The following is a 17696-nucleotide window of genomic DNA, read 5'->3' as shown; positions in this document are numbered from 1 at the left end:
GCTTGCTTCATAGCTGAACTGTGAAGTTATTGTTAAGTTAGGTAAATTACCCTTCTTAGAGAGTAGACTAGTCCGACAGATAACCAATCTATCTGTCTGTAGGACTAGGCTACTTTGAAAGGAGGTAGTATACCTTACCCAACAAAGACTTCACGATTCATCTAGCAAGCAAGCTAACCAAAGATATTACCTTTAGCTACATCCTCATTGAAGTCGGCTGTAAAACCATATAGTAAATAATTTTTTTTCTTCCATCAATCCTTCAAAATTTATTTCCTATAAAATGAATGAATTTGAATAAATATCTGTCATCAAAAATAATCTTACATGGACAAAATCTTCTCCACAGAATCATTTCTTCCTCTTCCAACAATCTGGGTGAATCTTTTTCTGTTGGTCTGCCATCAGTTTTGCCTTCTCCGAATAAACATGACGATGGTTTAAACCCATTTTCTGCCATTCGTCACCTAATAGAACACTAATGGCCCTGAAATATTTATATATTCTATATTGCAAGTTTAGACATTACCCACAATCCATGTTCTTCTAGTGATGTATTGATAAATAAGATTTATGAAATGTTAATGTGGAATGCAAACATAGCCCAATAATTTTGAACAAAATAATAAGCTTATGTGTATGGAACCCTTAAAAGAATAATTTCTCTTAAAAGAATGTCAAATATCTGTTCCAGATGTATGAAGATGTTACATAAATTGGAAAAAATTGTTTAATGTTTTATGTTTTTTGAGTAAAACCTTACATCCTAGGGAAGTAGATTTGATTTTGCATGGAATATTTGCTGCTAAATGACCTCAAACAAACAACAATCCGTCAACCTTACCTGTTATCTTTTCCAGGATATTTCTGGGTGTATTCCTCTCTGTGATCCTTAGCAAATAACATAAAAGCATTCATGGGCCTCTTTGGTTTAGGCTGGTCCAGTTTAAGTTGCCTTTTCTTGGTGGGAGAACTATGCGGACTTTTCTTTGGACTGGATGTCTTCTATAAATACATAATCACTCTTTAATTTACATTTGTATACTTTTTAAATGGTCAAAAATGGTTAAATTTAAAACAGTGATTGGCTAGTTAAATGTTTCCTATTGTTTTTTCCTAAATTTAATTTTCAGTATCCTTAAAGAAAGATGCTGTTTGTACAACAGATTTTTTATCAAATATAAACAAGAATGTGTCCACAGTACACGGTTTTGGCTGTAATAAAAATTGCCATTAGAATTTCAGAAATAAAATAAACTAAACTCGCACTATCATTTTTTATGATTAGTGGACCATGAAATTGGAATAAATTCTCTAATTTGGCATTAAAATTAGAATGATCTTATTAAAGGGAACATGTATACTAAGTTTCAAGTTGATTGGACTTCTACTTTATCAAAAACTACCTTGACCAAAAACTTTAACCTGAAATTTGCACTATCATTTTCTATGTTCAGTGAACCGAAAAATTGGGGTCAAAACTCTAATTTGGCATTAAAAAATTAGAAAGATCATATCATAGGGCACATGTATACTAAGTTTCAAGTTGATTGGACTTCAACTTCATCAAAAACTACCTTGACCAAAAACTTTAACCTGAAGCAGGACAGACGGACGAACGAACAGACGGACAAACGAACAGACAGACGGATGAATGGACGCACAGACCAGAAAACATAATGCCCCTCTATCGTAGGTGGGGCATAAAAAGAAGATGTGGTATGATTACCAATGAGACAATTCTCCACAGAAGACCAAAATGGCACAGAAACTAACAACTATATAACGTACATGTTTTCATGTATATTTCAAAGATAGATCCTAAATTGCAGTTTTTGGACTATTCTGTATCATTTTACAGACATAATGCAACCAAAAGAAATGTTGGTTCACATCACACAATATTCCTTTAAATAATATAAGATGTCTACCTCTCAAAGTTTGATTTTCTGACTATTTTATTTAAAAACACTGCAAAAATTTTATATAAAATTTATATTCAGTCCTCCACTGGTTGCAAAAGTAACACCACTTTGTACATTAAAAAATTGTGTTCAATCATTGAAAAATCTTTAAAGTAAATTTTTGCTGTTATTCCATATTGGTAAAATTTAAGAAGGTTTCTCTATATGAATGGGATTTTGAATAAACAAACATATTCACCTGCGGAAAAAGTATATTTACTATGCAAAATGTTGCATGATTTTACATGCATTGTTTTGGTAAAAAAACGTTTAATGTACGATTGCTTTTGGTAAATAAATGCTGTAACATAAATTTCTCTCAGAATATGGAATAAAAAAAAATTGTAAGGGTTCCGATGATCCTAGTGTCTCGCTGACTTTTGCTGAAAATCACAGGCTTAACAAAAAAGAGGAAAAAAATCAATAAAAATTTTCCTCTTGATACTATCTTTTGATTGTAAGAAGCTTCTGTCCAAGTTTGGTAAAAATCCAGGATAGTTTATGAATCTAATAAATGTTTAAAAACTTTAACTGCAGACTGTATGTTATGTTAACTGGAAGAAAAACTAAGTCCATTTATAAGTAAAATACAGATACACAGGCACAAATATTAACAAAATTTCCTACTAAATACTAGCTTTTGATCATAAACAAGCTTCTGTCTAAGTTTGGTACAAATTAAAAGTAGTATAAGAAAGTTATTAATTTTTTTAAAAATTTAACCACAGAGTGAATGTGTTGTTTCATGGCAGAAAATTTAAGTCCATTTAAAAGTAAAATACGGGAAAAAACGGATTTATTTTTTTACAAAATTTACTTCTGTATATTATCTTTTGATCATAAACAAGCTTCTGTCCATGTTTGGTACAAACCCAGGATAGTTAAAGAAAGTTATTGTAAAATTTTACAAGAGTGCACACACTGAAATGTCTCGCCTTCTTTACTAATCATTGATAGTATGGTGATAGTCCTAAAGCTTAATTACAACTTTACATAAACTTAACATTAACCAAGATAACTAAATAAAGACCAATGAACCATGACAATGAGGTCAAGGTCAGATGAACCATGCCATGCAGACATATACAGCTAACAATGTTTTCATACAACAATTATAGTTTACCTATTTTATAGTTTAAGAAAAATATACCAAAACACAAAAACTTAACACTGATCAATTAACCGTAAAAATGAGGTCAAGGTCAAATAAAACCTGCGCCACTGACATATAGATCATAAAATATTTCTATACAACAAATAAAGTTGACCTATGGCTTATAGTATTAGATAAAGAGACCAAAACTCAAAAACTTAGCTTTGACCACTGAACCATGAAAATGAGGTCAAGGTCAGATGACATCTGCCCGCTAGACATGTACACCTTCCAATCATTCCATACAACAAATATAGTGGACCTTTATTGCATAAAGTATGAGAAAAACAGACCAAAACTCAAAAACTTAGCTTTGACCATTGAACCATGACAATGAGATCAAGGTCAGATGACACCTGCCTGTTGGACATGTACACCTTACAGTCCTTCCATACACCAATTATACTAGCCCTATTGCTTATAGTATCTGAGATATGGACTTGACCACCAAAACTTAACCTTGTTCACTGATCCATGAAATGAGGTCAAGGTCAAGTGAAAACTGTCTGACAGGCATGAGGACCTTGCAAGGTACGCACATACCAAATATAATTATCCTAGTACTTATAATAAGAGAGAATTCAACATTACAAAAAATCTGATCATTGGACATTTGACAGACGGAAACTTCGTAACATGAGGCATCTATATACAAAGTATGAAGCATCCAAGTCTTCCACCTTCTAAAATATAAAGCTTTTAAGAAGTTAGCTAATGCTGCCATAGCAGCCGCCGGATCACTATCCCTATGTCGAGGTTTCTGCAACAAAAGTTGCAGGCTCGACAAAAAACTTAAAATCAGAGTGAATGTAATGTTTCCCAGCAGAAAAACTAAGTCCATTTATAAGTAAAATACGGAAAAAATGAGATTTTATTTTTACAAAATTTACTCCTGGATACTATCTCATGATAATAAACAAGCTTCTGTCCACGTTTGGAAGTAATCTAGTATAGTTTAAGAAATTTATTTAAATTTCCAAATGTTTAACCACAGAGTGAATATTTGTGGAAGCCGCCACCACCGACTGAATGTAGGATCACTTAGTCTCGCTAAGTTGAAGGCTCGACAAAAGTCACTGTCCTTTAATTCTGTAAATATGTAATTCAATTGACTTTTTAAAAACTGATATTCACTACGACTGTTGGCCTTAGTGAATATCAGTTTATCAAAAGTCAATTAAACTACATATTTACCTCATCAAAAGACGGTTATTGTATATTATTTATCCTGGCGTTTTAGCAATATTTCTAAGAATCTAATCTAATTGACTTACCTGTGCCATAGTACTCAGGGTGTACACAGCAGATCTGTCCATCGGGGTAAACTGGTCATAACTGGAAAAATCAAAGTATATATGAATGATACTACCTGAGGATTATTGTACTAATTATAAATTATGTTTACCATTTCTGTCAGATCATATATTGATGTGAGGAAGTGCCTCAAAGATACAGACACAGATATCTCAAATTATATCTTGCACATAAATGTCCAAAAATACATTTAGTCCGGTACATAATTATTATACAAATTATGATATACTAAATCACTTTTCAAAATTTGATGTATTTAGTAAAAGTTACTGTAAGATATTCAATACTTGTTCTTTCAAAATCTTTCACTTTATAGTTTAAGGTCAATCAGGGTTTGGATTAAACAGGACTACATACTTGTACCAGGAAACAAGTTATATACATTTATGAACGGTAGCTTAAAGTTAGAACTGACAAATAATGTCTTACTTTGTTCTTGTTTCAGTTGGCTCACTGTGAGATGGTTGTAGACACACATCATTTGTTTCCAGTCTGTTACATGGTATCCCATAATGCTGTGCTGTTAATACTGGGTCATTGGAACACCAACCTTCAGACAAGATAATTGAGAAAGTTGTATATCTGATATATTAATCATTTGTTTTCAATCATTTATTTATCATATACATGAAGCTCCTACCATTTATACATTATGGGCATATTATTTTAGGTTTGAGCATTCTTCGATGACATAAAAACTAGAAAAGCACTTTGAACACAAGAAATTTACACAAATATTTTCATTTGGTAAATTGTATTGTTTTTAATAATCAACCTTATAAACCAAGATCCACCGGCGGGTCATGTACTCCGAGACATGCATTGTAATACTTTTTAAAACTTTTTAATGAATTTCATAGTTAGCAACAGTTAGGGCTACAGTATAAAAAGTGCTTGCAGCACCTTCTCGTTTATGTATTGCAATTCTACAAGGATTGCCTACCTTTTCCTTTGACAAAGAATGGATGATCGATTGTACATTCAGCACACATATTCTGTTGTAATGGAACGTCTGATGTAAAGTACAGATGTACTAAAGAGTTTGATATATTGTCCAGCTGTGCAAACTTTCTGATTTCTATCAGTCGTAAACCATTAGGTGCAACATACCTAACAAAATATAATGCAAAATAATTAACAGATATGAATTTGTTCTATGATTCAAAATTGTTAAAATTCAAGGTCAAGTAAGTGATTTTTTCTCATTTGATAACAGAGTCTAGTAAGGTGACAACCTTAGTCCTGATTTATTCAAGATATTCATAAATGATTATTCATCCAGATATTTAATCTCATTTTATCTCAATGACAAAGATCTATATTGTTTAATGTAGGCCTTTCTTGTCAAGTGAACATGCAGAAAATTGACTAATGCCACAGGATGATATAAATATTATCATAGCATCAAATGATGATTTTCTTTCTTCATATTTTGCTTACTTCTCAACATATCCATTAAGACCAGCAGCTTTCTGAGCTATTGATTCCTGTAAGGCTACATACTCCACATCTACCCACTGTACAAAACCAATACAAACTTTTGTTCCTGAAAAACACATTTTCAGAAATACAAACTATTTTAATTAATTAGTTTTAGAACTTACTTAACCATGACACATAAAAATCTTGCTAAAGGTGTTTCACAGATGATTTTGTTCCCATTGCAAAGCATATTGTAAGCAATATTCAATTTAATTTTAGCCCATGTTGAAACGAAAAAGATTAATTTTAAAGAATATGCAATGAAAATTCTATAAAGGGAGACAAATCTATGATCTTATTTTTTTTCCTTATTTTCTATATTATTTTCTTTCATGAACAGCCAGTATAAGAGGGACTGTTGCCCATTTCATCTGACAGTTTAGTTAGTTGATTATGTTCTATGTCAATTGCTTCTCTTGAAAAGCATAAGATTACTTACTACATGTTTATCATACTTTTGGGCTAATAGCTCTTAAGCTAGGTTAAAGAAAATTAAATATTTTACAAAAATTTAATTATTTTCTTATTTTGTTATTGTATAAAAAAATATATTTACATTTTTTTCATGTTTGAATTTCTCAAATTATTTTAACATTGTTACTGTCTTGTCAATTTATGACATTCATCTTGATAAAACAACAAATATATATTTTGGATAAAACGTTATCTCTAACAAGCATATCTACTTCAAGATTAAAGCAAAGAAATGTGCTTCAGCAACCCATCATAGAAAACATAAAAACAAACAAAATAAAACTCTGACACAAACTTACAAGAAACTTCTACATAAAACATTAACTCAAATATGAAAAGCCAACAAATAAAAATACCAAACAATGAGTGGTGATATTTGTTTTGGATAATAAACTATGTACCAGTTTACATAGATGTATTGAAACTAACTCTTGAGTGGTAAAAAAAATCTAGCTAGGCCAATAACATATATAGTAAGTATAAAAATTGGTGAATGTTTGTAAAGTAGATGCTTAATATAATACTGTTGCTATATCTCTTTCCCATTGCTTAAGGTGTGTAATATGTGTACCATTATTATGACAGCTTTTTATTCTTTTTAAACAATCATTCTTAAAACTTGGGTTACACAAAATCAATTTACTCAACAATGTTAGAATGTCTGTCCCAAGTGAGGAACCCGATTACATATCTTTAGTAATTTTATCCATGGCAGCAGATCTTTTCTTCTTAAAGCAATTTCATTATGCATAGATATTAATGGTTTAAAATTTATCTTAGTAGATTAAAGTTGCAATTGTAAATGGCAGGTATAAGATTATTGAAATTGAACTGAGATAAATGGCTCAGGGGTGTGATAATTTAATTCATAACCTTTTTTAATTAATTGAACACAGAAGTGTGAATTATTTAATATTTGTGTGAACATGATGATAAATCCCAATAGTGCATACAGCCACCAAGGAACACATCATACTTACATGTCAATTCCTGATCATCAGCCAAAATAAAGCATCAGATTCAATTCTGCAGGAATTTTTCATTGTGTTCAAGTTCCATAGTTTTAGTATAAAAGTAAAAAAAACAACCCATCTATGATTCATCAATAAAACTTTCCATTTTATACAAGATATACAAAGCTAAAGTACATCTAAATACATGTATAAACAAGTGTAGCTCACTGATGATACCCCCGCCGCAAGTAGATAATGTCAAAAGTGTAAAAATATGTAAGTGTTTGGTAAACAGGAAGTTGTCAAGTGATGAATCTGAAAATGCATCACACAGTATAGCTAACTTGTATAAACCCTGAAACCAAATTTCAGAAATCCTGGCATTGTAGTTCCATAGAAAAATGCAATGAAAATATTCATGGGACGGATGGGCTGACAGAGGAAAAACAGTACACCCCTCCTTTTTCAAAGCAGTTCAAAGGGGAAGTATAAAAGATTAAACAATGAAACCACCAGACACAATAATACAACTAACAATGTGCCATCAGAAGATATCAACATATGCTGCAAATTCAAGTAATGACAAACATGTGCATCCCATATTTTGTTGGAATTAGATCATGGCTTTAAGCACAAAGATATAAGTTTTTTTTCTTAAATTGACTGGTTACAGAATTCATTGTCTCTTAAATCTGATAATTGTTTTCTTCATATTTTGAAGTTTCCTTGTTGATGCCATCTATAAATTCTTTACTCTTTTTTTTTAAGTCGTTTGCATGGATAATCAATGAAGGCCTTTTGGCAATGTAAAGTATTGAGACTTTGATGAAGTACATATAGAATCTGAATATCTTGATTAACAAACCTGCTATGAAGCACTGCCACACAGGCTTTGGCCACTGGTGAGACCATACATCATTTCTGTTGGCTTTGGACTCAGATGAAGATGTCACTTCATTATCACAATAATTCCTGAATAAAATACATTAAATCATAATTGATACATATATACAACTTTTATATGTAAACAAATCATATGGCATTCTTTAATCTGCTTCTAAATTTTATCAGGTATCATGATACCATAAAATCCACAAAAACTGACATCAGGTAAATATATAAAGAGTATAGAATTACAATTCAAATGACTTTATTCTTTTCAATTGTTGAACACTTGCATTCAAGCTTGGGAACAGTCTGCACAGTAATATCTAAACACTAGCATATATTTATAAAAAAAATGTGTACATGTTTGTTCAAAATTTCTGCATTTAATTAAATTGTCAATACTCTTAAGAACCAGAATGTTTTTATAATGTTTTAACCTACCCATTTTTATCTGTACTAGATAGTCTGGTTTCCTGTAAGCATGGTGACGTTTCCATTTCTACCACATTGCCTGTGTCACATTCCTGTTTAACTCTTAAATACAACTCAAGCTGACCACTGAAAGCAAGCACATACCGGTATTATTCAAATGAGTAAATTTTATTACATGAAACTTTAGAAGGTAAATGATGATAAAGAATTTATATAGACAGGTCAACATGATTGATGCACTGTAGTCTAACCCTAAACACAGGTATTCAATGTCTGAAACCGGTACTGTTTATTGTTGACCGATCTTGACTAGGAAACTTTAACATATAAAGAACATCAAAATCAATGTGACAAGGGCAAAGTTGCAACTGATTTTCATATTCAATTGAGTCAAAAATGTCAGCAACTGCAGGACAAACCTATAAGTTTTTTTCTATTTCAATCTATATACTGTGGATTCAATTATTTCCGTGGGTACCAAATTTTGTTGATAAAGGAAAACTTGTATGTTCTTAGATATTTAATTTCATGGTATTGCCTAGATATGCATACAAGCCTATAGAAAATTTGTTATGCATTGAACATTTAATTTTGTGGTTTACCTGTTGCCACAAAATTTAGTATCCAACAAATAAGAATGAATCTACACTAAGCTTACATTTTTAAGAAATTTTCTACATTAACGGACCTAAATCATGTCAATGCCAAAAAACCATAAATACATTAAAATATTCCTTAACATTAACATAACTCATACTAGATCTATTACTTCTCAATTTATAAACAATATACCAAAGTTAGATACCTGACTAAAGGACAGACAGAGTGCAAACCCAAAATTCTTAAAGGTGACTTCGATGGTAGGGAACTTGTAAATAAAATATGTTTAAAACGGTTACCTTGGTATTTCCCATGGTTTCATTGGTGCTCTCTGTACCAGTGGACTGGTGGCAATTATGGCAAATTCTGTCAGTCTCTCTGTTCCATATGCAGGGTCATTTAAATTACTTAAGTCAAGTGCAGGTGGAATTTTCTTCTCTACAACATACAACAATTATTATGATTTGAAATTTAATCAGGTGTAAAAGTAAATTTAGGCTTTTATTGGAAACAATATATGTCTTCACCAGTGATACCTTTATTCAGTTTGTATGAGATAATGGTGTGTTTAAAAGATTATATCTATAAAGATTGATTGATTATTAACGTTTACAGCTTCTTTCAACACTACAGACTGAAGCCAGAGCGCTCAGAGATAACTACGGCTGAAAATTACAATCTTAAGTCAATCAAAACTGTTAAACACACAAGCCACATGAGGGGTCAAACATAAGAACCATTAAAATTGACAGGTCACAGAGTTCCCATGGAGTAAAAGGTGCAAAATGAAAGGAATTTATCTTTCTTATCAACGTCTACACCATTAAAATTGACAGGTCACAGAGTTCCCATGGAGTAAAAGGTGCAAAATGAAAGGAATTTGTCTCTCTTATCAACATCTACACCATTAAAATTAACAGGTCACAGAGTTCCCATGGAGTAAAAGGTGCAAAATGAAAGGAATTTGTCTCTCTTATCAACATCTACACCATTAAAATTGACAGGTCACAGAGTTCCCATGGAGTAAAAGGTGCAAAATGAAAGGAATTTGTCTCTCTTATCAACGTCTACACCATTAAAATTGACAGGTCACAGAGTTCCCATGGAGTAAAAGGTGCAAAATTAAAGGAATTTGTCTCTCTTATCAACGTCTACACCGTAAAAATCATTGGTCCTTCGCTATAACTGATTTAAAATACATGTAGTGCATGTTAGACTCTTGGGAGTGTTTAAATAATATATGACTAAAATATATGACAAACTAGCTACACACACAATATAATATAATTGTTTATTTACTTGATAGTTTCTCTTGTTTAACAGCAGCAGCCCCATAACCTTGAAGGTTTTCTGAAGGAAGTTCTTCGTCTGAAGCAGAATCTGTTCTTCTGGTTCCCTCTTCACAACGACCTCTCTCACAATGATACCTCAAACCATTAGAACTAAAATATATCAATGGTAAAAAATACAGTAATTATACATAATAACATATCCATATGAACACTGTATATGCTGAAGCCAGGTTTGTTTTCAATTTTTGGTCATGAATTTGAATACATATATTAAGAAACATTTTTGCCCACAAAAAAACAACATAAAAAATTAAAGTTTAATAGTGTAGAAACCTATTATTTTTTTAGTATTAGGCTGTTGTTTATTCTTAATCATAATTCATTTTAAATTGTGGAAGAATACAATTTTAAGTACATGTATCTCCAGTTGATGAATATCATCAACCATACACTGTTGTATGAAGAAGAATCTAAAGATTATCCTCACATCAATTTTTGTTTAATTATATATTTTCTATCTTTTTAAAAAAACATTTTAACTATTTACATGACATGTGTCTTTTGTTGAAGACTGTATTGACTTCTTTATGTACACGTTAATTTTATAACTATAAATATACTGAGCCAAAAAAGTTGAGCAACAAAAATGTGATTATTTATTTTATTACAAAATCATAACAACATATAATTTTGATAATACAAAATGGAATTATGACATGTCAGAAGCAACATGAATGTATATCACTAACATTCATTAGGATTTCCTTTGTATGGATCACAGGCGGGTTAAAATGAGGAAATGAGCATAGTGTTATTCAAATTCAATTTTTCAGATATGCCCTAACTGCACCAATGAAGGACTGGCAGGCACACCAGCAGCTGCCCTTAGTCAATGCATACTCTTGTGGTCAGAAAAAAACTTGTCAAGTGTTGATGTAAAGTGAAGGTCGTGCTCCTCCCTTGACGATAGGTTTTTTAGTCTACGAGATATCGACCTATCCTATGCAGTTGCAATTTGTCGATATCTGTTTGTTAGTCTCTAAACGGTTGCCTTATGCACATTTTATTGAGCCACGATGTCAGCAACACTCATTCCGGCATCAACCATTCCAAGAGCTCCTGAAAGTCAATTTTGGGGAGGCCTGGTTGACGCCCCATGCAATTTTTTCAAAGGTGTATGTGTTTTTTTTACCAAGGGTGTGTTTCTGAACGTTAGTGAAAAAGAAATTTTTAATATCGTTTAAAAGGACAGGTACAGAAGGTAAAACATCAATTACACATGCAAGGCAAAATGGTGCGAAATCAATCACCAGGAAAAAGTACGACTGTTTTAAATTATTGGTATACTAAGGATTATATCAATGATATTTAAATCTTTTTTTTCAAAAAAAAAAAAAAAAAAAGAAAAAAAGTGTTGCTTAACTTTTTTGGCTCAGTATATATATACCTGTAAGTAGATTACCTTTTAAAAGATCTTTCACATTTTCCACATATGAATCCACCACTCTGGGGTTCATGGTTTCTCTGGATGTGATATTTTAAGCCTGGATAACTTGTTAGTACTTTGGTACATCCCTCAAATGGACACGAAAAATGTTTATGCTGTTCCTCTTGCGTCTTTATAAATTCCATCATTTTTTCTGTTTTCACATGGGGCCGCTTTCCCTGCAATGGTTCCTGTAGTGTAAATAGCCTTTTGTTGTTAATATAAGGATATATTATATCAAAATTGAAAGAAATATGAAGATTATTGAACATGTTTTATAAGTTGGCAATATTTAGAAATGACATTAATAATTATTTTCTGAAACTTTTCAAAAACTTACAATCAAAAGTATTTACAAAGAAATTTAAGTGTATAGTGCATCATAGTAACACGAAATGTTCTAATCTAAAATATGATTGCATGTAATTCATAGATACATTCCAAAAGTCAATGTAATTCAATACTTCCAATGTTCAATGAAATATACTATTAGATTTAAATATGTAGTAAATTAATTACAGGTAATTACAATTACATTTTATTACATTTTTATTACCTCAGTAACCTGTGACCTGACTTTCAAGTACTTGACAGGATTTTACAATAGTTATTTTTTTTTGTTAATATCAATCATGTGTGTCCACTCTACAGACTTCTACATGTTTTAAAATTGATAAAATAGGTGATTCAAAAATTGAAAATAGACAGGAGCATGCAACTATTTTATTCCACATCTTTTAAAGTTAAAAAATAACTGCTAAAATCACTTCGTTTTTGTACAAAATAAAAACATATTAATAACACAATCTATTACTGTGGATTAAATAACTCATTTTCAAACAATGAAACTAAAAGGTGCTATTTAAATTTCCCTCAATATAAGATCATACATAGATGTACATCTATGGATCAAATAACTGCCAGTGCTGTTTGTGGTTTGAATTCAAGTTTTTATTATTATTTTCCTCATAAATTCATTCATTCTATTCATAAAAGACTATAGTACACTTATGATTGAAATTAACAAATGCACTGTCTGTTTATCTTTTTGGTTAGTTGGAACACCTCAGAAATAAACCCCCAGGCTCCCCTTGCATGGCAGACAAGTTGATACGCTCGTGGACGTCTCGAGGAATTACATGTTAGGTGATTTATTTCATTATCCGAAACTTAAAGATGTGATTCAAATGCACGTAGTATTGTTTATTCATTTAAATTTCACAAAACACAATGATTCAATATAACGGTAGTCGTATTTGTGTACAATGTTTACAAACATGAAAGGTGTTTACTTTTTAAGTAACTTTGACCTAGTTTGAAATACTACGCCGGTCAAAGTTTGTAAAATCATGTTTACCTGCATGACAACATCAGTTATGCAGTTACTTTCACAAAATATGTTTTCTCACAACTTTTCTGTTCCTTCAGAAATTTAAAACTAACGTTTTCCCTGCATAAACTAACGTAGTAAGAATTTAAAAGTTTACTTACCGACGCCATCTTCCTTCGACAGGTGCGTGACGGTGTATGACAAAATTTAATTGGTCAAAAAACATCACCCATAACGTTACATGGTACCTGATTGGACAGCAGTATTTGAATATTCATTTTTTTCTCAAGTTTTAAAAAAGAAAAAAAATCAAGTTAAAACAAAAGCGAGGCCCCATGGGTAAACTTACTGAGTGACAATACATCTAACAAAACTAACATCATAAATAGTCGGTTTCAAAAAGCATTTTCCTAAGAAACAACAAGTGAACCTATTCTTCCTTTCTTTTTATAATGGCCTTTTGCTCTGCTTTTTATGATGCATTTTTTGAATATATCTGCCATTAAATGCTAGTGCTTATATTTATTTATCTATTGTTTTTATGCTTTTAGTCTGTTATATTTTATGATCTTCAAGTAATTTGCTGATTTCCCCATTTCAATGCACATAGAGGCGCTTGCCACATGAACTTTGCCTCTGTAGTAGGCTCACAAATCAAATAGATTTGCTTTCATTATATTGCATGTTTTTTTCATTTTTATTTGGTAGTATTTGCATGATGCTGCATGCTTTTTGCTCATGTTTTCCGTCTGTTATTATGTATATATATGCCGACTCTAAGTAAAATTTGCTTATTCCGGATAAAGGGAAACTTTCAAACTATCCAAAAATGAACAAGATCACCATCTCCAAGAAGGGTGTAATAAAATTACTGGACAAGATCAATCCTTATAAATGAAACTGGTCAAGATCAAATTTGCGGAACAGTACTTAAATAACTTATTCGAGTAATGACATTTCAACTGCAATCACCTACATCTTCCAAAAATCACTACACAACGCACAGATCAAGTTGGAATTTGGGAGACGTCACTTTTACCAAAAATGTTCTAGAGTTATGCCCTTTACAACCGGGAAAAAATGATGATTTTTTTATTTTCTGTTCTATGACTTTAGGTTTGCATCAACCAAATGTTTACAACCGATTCAAAACTCAGATCAAGTACGAATTTGGAGAGCGTCACTTTTACCGTTTTGATCCTGAGTTCTAGGAGATAATATATGTAGATTCCGAGTATGGTTAGGGTAAAAACATGGACAACACGTACATTAAACACGTTATCCATTTGTATATAGTATGAACTATTCTCATGATGTAATGTATAGGTCTTAAAGAATAATATAGTTATATATTTTTTTTAAAGGAATTTAGAAAAAAAATATTGTTTTTAGATAAAACATCAGCTTATATAAATCAATTTAATGATACACATTTGAATATTGTAGTTGCCATATCTATGTGAATATATGTACTGAATTCCTCTTGTAAAACTATAATTTATGTATACAATAAAGAATCTGAACTTGAACTTGAACTTGTCAGTTTAATAACCCTGAACATCCGTTAAAGTACATAACATTCATACCACAGTCCTTCAGGCTGGGATTACCTTATATATTTATCAGAAGTTCATTTCTAGATGTCTAGTACAAATGTATTAATGGACTTCTGATTTCATAGAGATAAAGTTAAAGGGGTTAACATCTTTCATTTCATACAATATATATAAATCTGTACATCGTTGCATTATTTCCATAGTTTTCATTTCCTATAACAGTTTTTCCTCAGGTTGAAAGTCTTGAATGATTTCTGGTTTGTCTTCTTTATACTGAATCAATACCATTGGCTTGTGTTTGTATGTCTGCCATAAGAGTTATGTGTATTTGTAGAAATAAGCAAAGTTAATACAAAAAAAAAAATTCTGTCTCCTACTACACGTAATAAAGAAGTTACATGTATTTTAACTTTACTGATAAAGAGTGGACCTCTGAGATATTTAATACAGGGGTCATACCTGATGCATACTTATTTAATACAGGGGTCATACCTGATGCATACTTATGTTGCTCCATTTAATAATACTTGTTATCGCAGGTATATTGACATTACAACTGTATACAAGTTAAAATGTCGGAAGTCTACTGCAGCACAGGATCATTAACATTTCGAGATAGACAATTCTATCTAGATGGCAAACCATTCACGATTCTTAGTGGAGCAATGCATTATTTTCGAGTGGTACCAGAATATTGGACAGACCGATTGATGAAAATCAAAGCATGCGGACTAAATACAGTAGAAACGTAAGTTACATAGTTCACATTTAGTACACTATCGATGACTGTGTAAAACATGTTAGGAGAATATTTGGAATTGCAGCATGTATTAAACAACGATCATATCTTTAATTTGTTGAATCAAAGCATAGAAGTAGTTTCAAGTAAAAAAGAAATATAATTTATTGTTTTCATTGTGAAAATAAACCGAATACTACCAGTTAAGAAGGAAAATAATTAATCAAATTATCAAAAAAATAATTAGTGTTTGACAATGGAAGGGCTTCAAATAATGAACACCGTTTTAATCTTTAGTTTTATTTTTAGATATGTGTGTTGGAACCTACACGAAAAGTATCCCAATGAATTTGATTTTTCTGGTATCTTGGATGTACGGTAAGATAGATATGTTATTTGGAAACTACAGGAACAATTTCCAAATGAATTTGATTTTTCTGGTATTCAATTGATGTACATGCGACTGTCACAGTTGAATAGGAACACACCATTCTATATAAATCTAAAAAAAGAAGATGTGGTATGATTGCCAATGAGACAACTCTCCACAAGAGAGCAAATGACACAGAAATTAACAACTATCAGTCACCGTAATGCCTTCAACAATGAACACATCATATACCAGAGGCGGGTAAAGGGGAGAGCAGGGGGCCCGGCCTGGTTGCTTATATAGGGAATCATTGGAGCGGGCCCACTCTTAGGCAGTCAGTGGGCCCCTACTTATGAAAATTTCTGGATCCTCCACTGCATACCGTCTAGTTCATATACCTATGTTCATTAGATTAACGTTTTGTATGTTGTTTGTCAATCATACAGTATCATAAGTTTGATATTTTTACAGTTAAAATAATAAAGCATGCAAATCAAGAGTTTAAATAACTTGCTTGCATGCAAACTTTGTTTGGTTGTTTGCTCAGGCCCTGTAATTAAGATTGACACATAAATTCAATAAAGAGGCGGAGTAACAGTTTCTTTACTATATATAAAAGAGTTGATTGGACAATGAATATTTTATTGGAAACAATTTTGATATTCAGTGACCAATCAAACCTTTGTGTAAAGTAAACAGACTGATATACTCCACCTACCCATTGAATTTAGGTCTCAATCTTAAAACCAATGTCTGAGCCAACAACCAAACAAAGTTGGCAAGGAAGGCATTTAAACTCTTGGTTTGCAAGAATTATTATTTTAACTGTAATGAGTTTTTAGAACCACTGCATGGGTCGATGCCACTGCTGGTGGATATTCCCGACCCCAAAGATATCACCAGTCCAGTCGTCATCACACTTCTGCTGACTTAAATATTGATACACAGCTTTATTTTTATCGAAATACTTAATTTTATTTTACCCCATGTATAGATAGTCTTATTCAAATGATTTTTATCAAATTAATTCCCATTGGTTTTGATTCGAGCGCCACTGCATCTTGCAAACAAAACTTGGCTGTATGTCTGGTTTATTTTTTTTCGAAATAAAGGTCAAAGATACCAAGGGACATTCAAACTCATAAATATAAACTGACAATTACATGGCTAAACAAAGTCAACAGTAGTATACCGCTGTTTAATAGTCATAAATATAAACTGACAATCACATGGCTAAACAAAGTCAACAGTAGTATACCGCTGTTCAATAGTCATAAATATAAACTGACAATCACATGGCTAAACAAAGTCAACAGTAGTATACCGCTGTTCAATAGTCATAAATATAAACTGACAATCACATGGCTAAACAAAGTCAACAGTAGTATACCGCTGTTCAATAGTCATAAATATAAACTGACAATCACATGGCTAAACAAAGTCAACAGTAGTATACCGCTGTTCAATAGTCATAAATATAAACTGACAATCACATGGCTAAACAAAGTCAACAGTAGTATACTGCTGTTCAATAGTCATAAATATAAACTGACAATCACATGGCTAAACAAAGTCAACAGTAGTATACCGCTGTTCAATAGTCATAAATATAAACTGACAATCACATGGCTAAACAAAGTCAACAGTAGTATACCGCTGTTCA

The 17696-nt window shown here is 31.6% G+C and overlaps 2 protein-coding genes across 7 annotated transcripts in view; one reads left to right on the top strand and one right to left on the bottom strand.

Moving 5' to 3' along the window:
- The window catches only part of LOC134712881 (HMG box-containing protein 1-like), a 24274-nt gene extending 10716 nt beyond the window's left edge, over positions 1–13558 (bottom strand). The window contains exons 1-12 of one of the 2 annotated variants that reach the window (XM_063574870.1): positions 13530–13558; positions 12015–12229; positions 10560–10702; positions 9560–9698; positions 8670–8786; positions 8206–8312; positions 5872–5977; positions 5375–5541; positions 4861–4981; positions 4392–4452; positions 845–1005; positions 328–487 (exon numbers count right to left, since the gene is read on the bottom strand). In XM_063574870.1, the coding sequence (XP_063430940.1) occupies positions 352–487; positions 845–1005; positions 4392–4452; positions 4861–4981; positions 5375–5541; positions 5872–5977; positions 8206–8312; positions 8670–8786; positions 9560–9698; positions 10560–10702; positions 12015–12229; positions 13530–13538 (1482 nt within the window). In that variant the 5' untranslated portion in view covers positions 13539–13558 and the 3' untranslated portion in view covers positions 328–351. The other variant, XM_063574879.1, reaches the window with a different exon arrangement.
- The window catches only part of LOC134712854 (beta-galactosidase-1-like protein 2), a 21962-nt gene continuing 17369 nt past the window's right edge, over positions 13104–17696 (top strand). The window contains exons 1-3 of one of the 5 annotated variants that reach the window (XM_063574832.1): positions 13104–13184; positions 15464–15672; positions 15973–16041. In XM_063574832.1, the coding sequence (XP_063430902.1) occupies positions 15497–15672; positions 15973–16041 (245 nt within the window). In that variant the 5' untranslated portion in view covers positions 13104–13184; positions 15464–15496. Of the gene's footprint in view, positions 13228–13682; positions 13757–15463; positions 15673–15972; positions 16042–17696 lie in introns of those variants that run through there. The other 4 variants (XM_063574840.1, XM_063574858.1, XM_063574825.1 and 1 more) reach the window with 4 other exon arrangements.

Source organism: Mytilus trossulus, chromosome 1 (genome assembly GCF_036588685.1).
Source record: "Mytilus trossulus isolate FHL-02 chromosome 1, PNRI_Mtr1.1.1.hap1, whole genome shotgun sequence".
Lineage (NCBI taxonomy): Eukaryota > Metazoa > Mollusca > Bivalvia > Mytilida > Mytilidae > Mytilus > Mytilus trossulus.
Note: the sequence above shows the minus strand (reverse complement) of the source record. Positions and strands in the feature narration are given on the sequence as shown.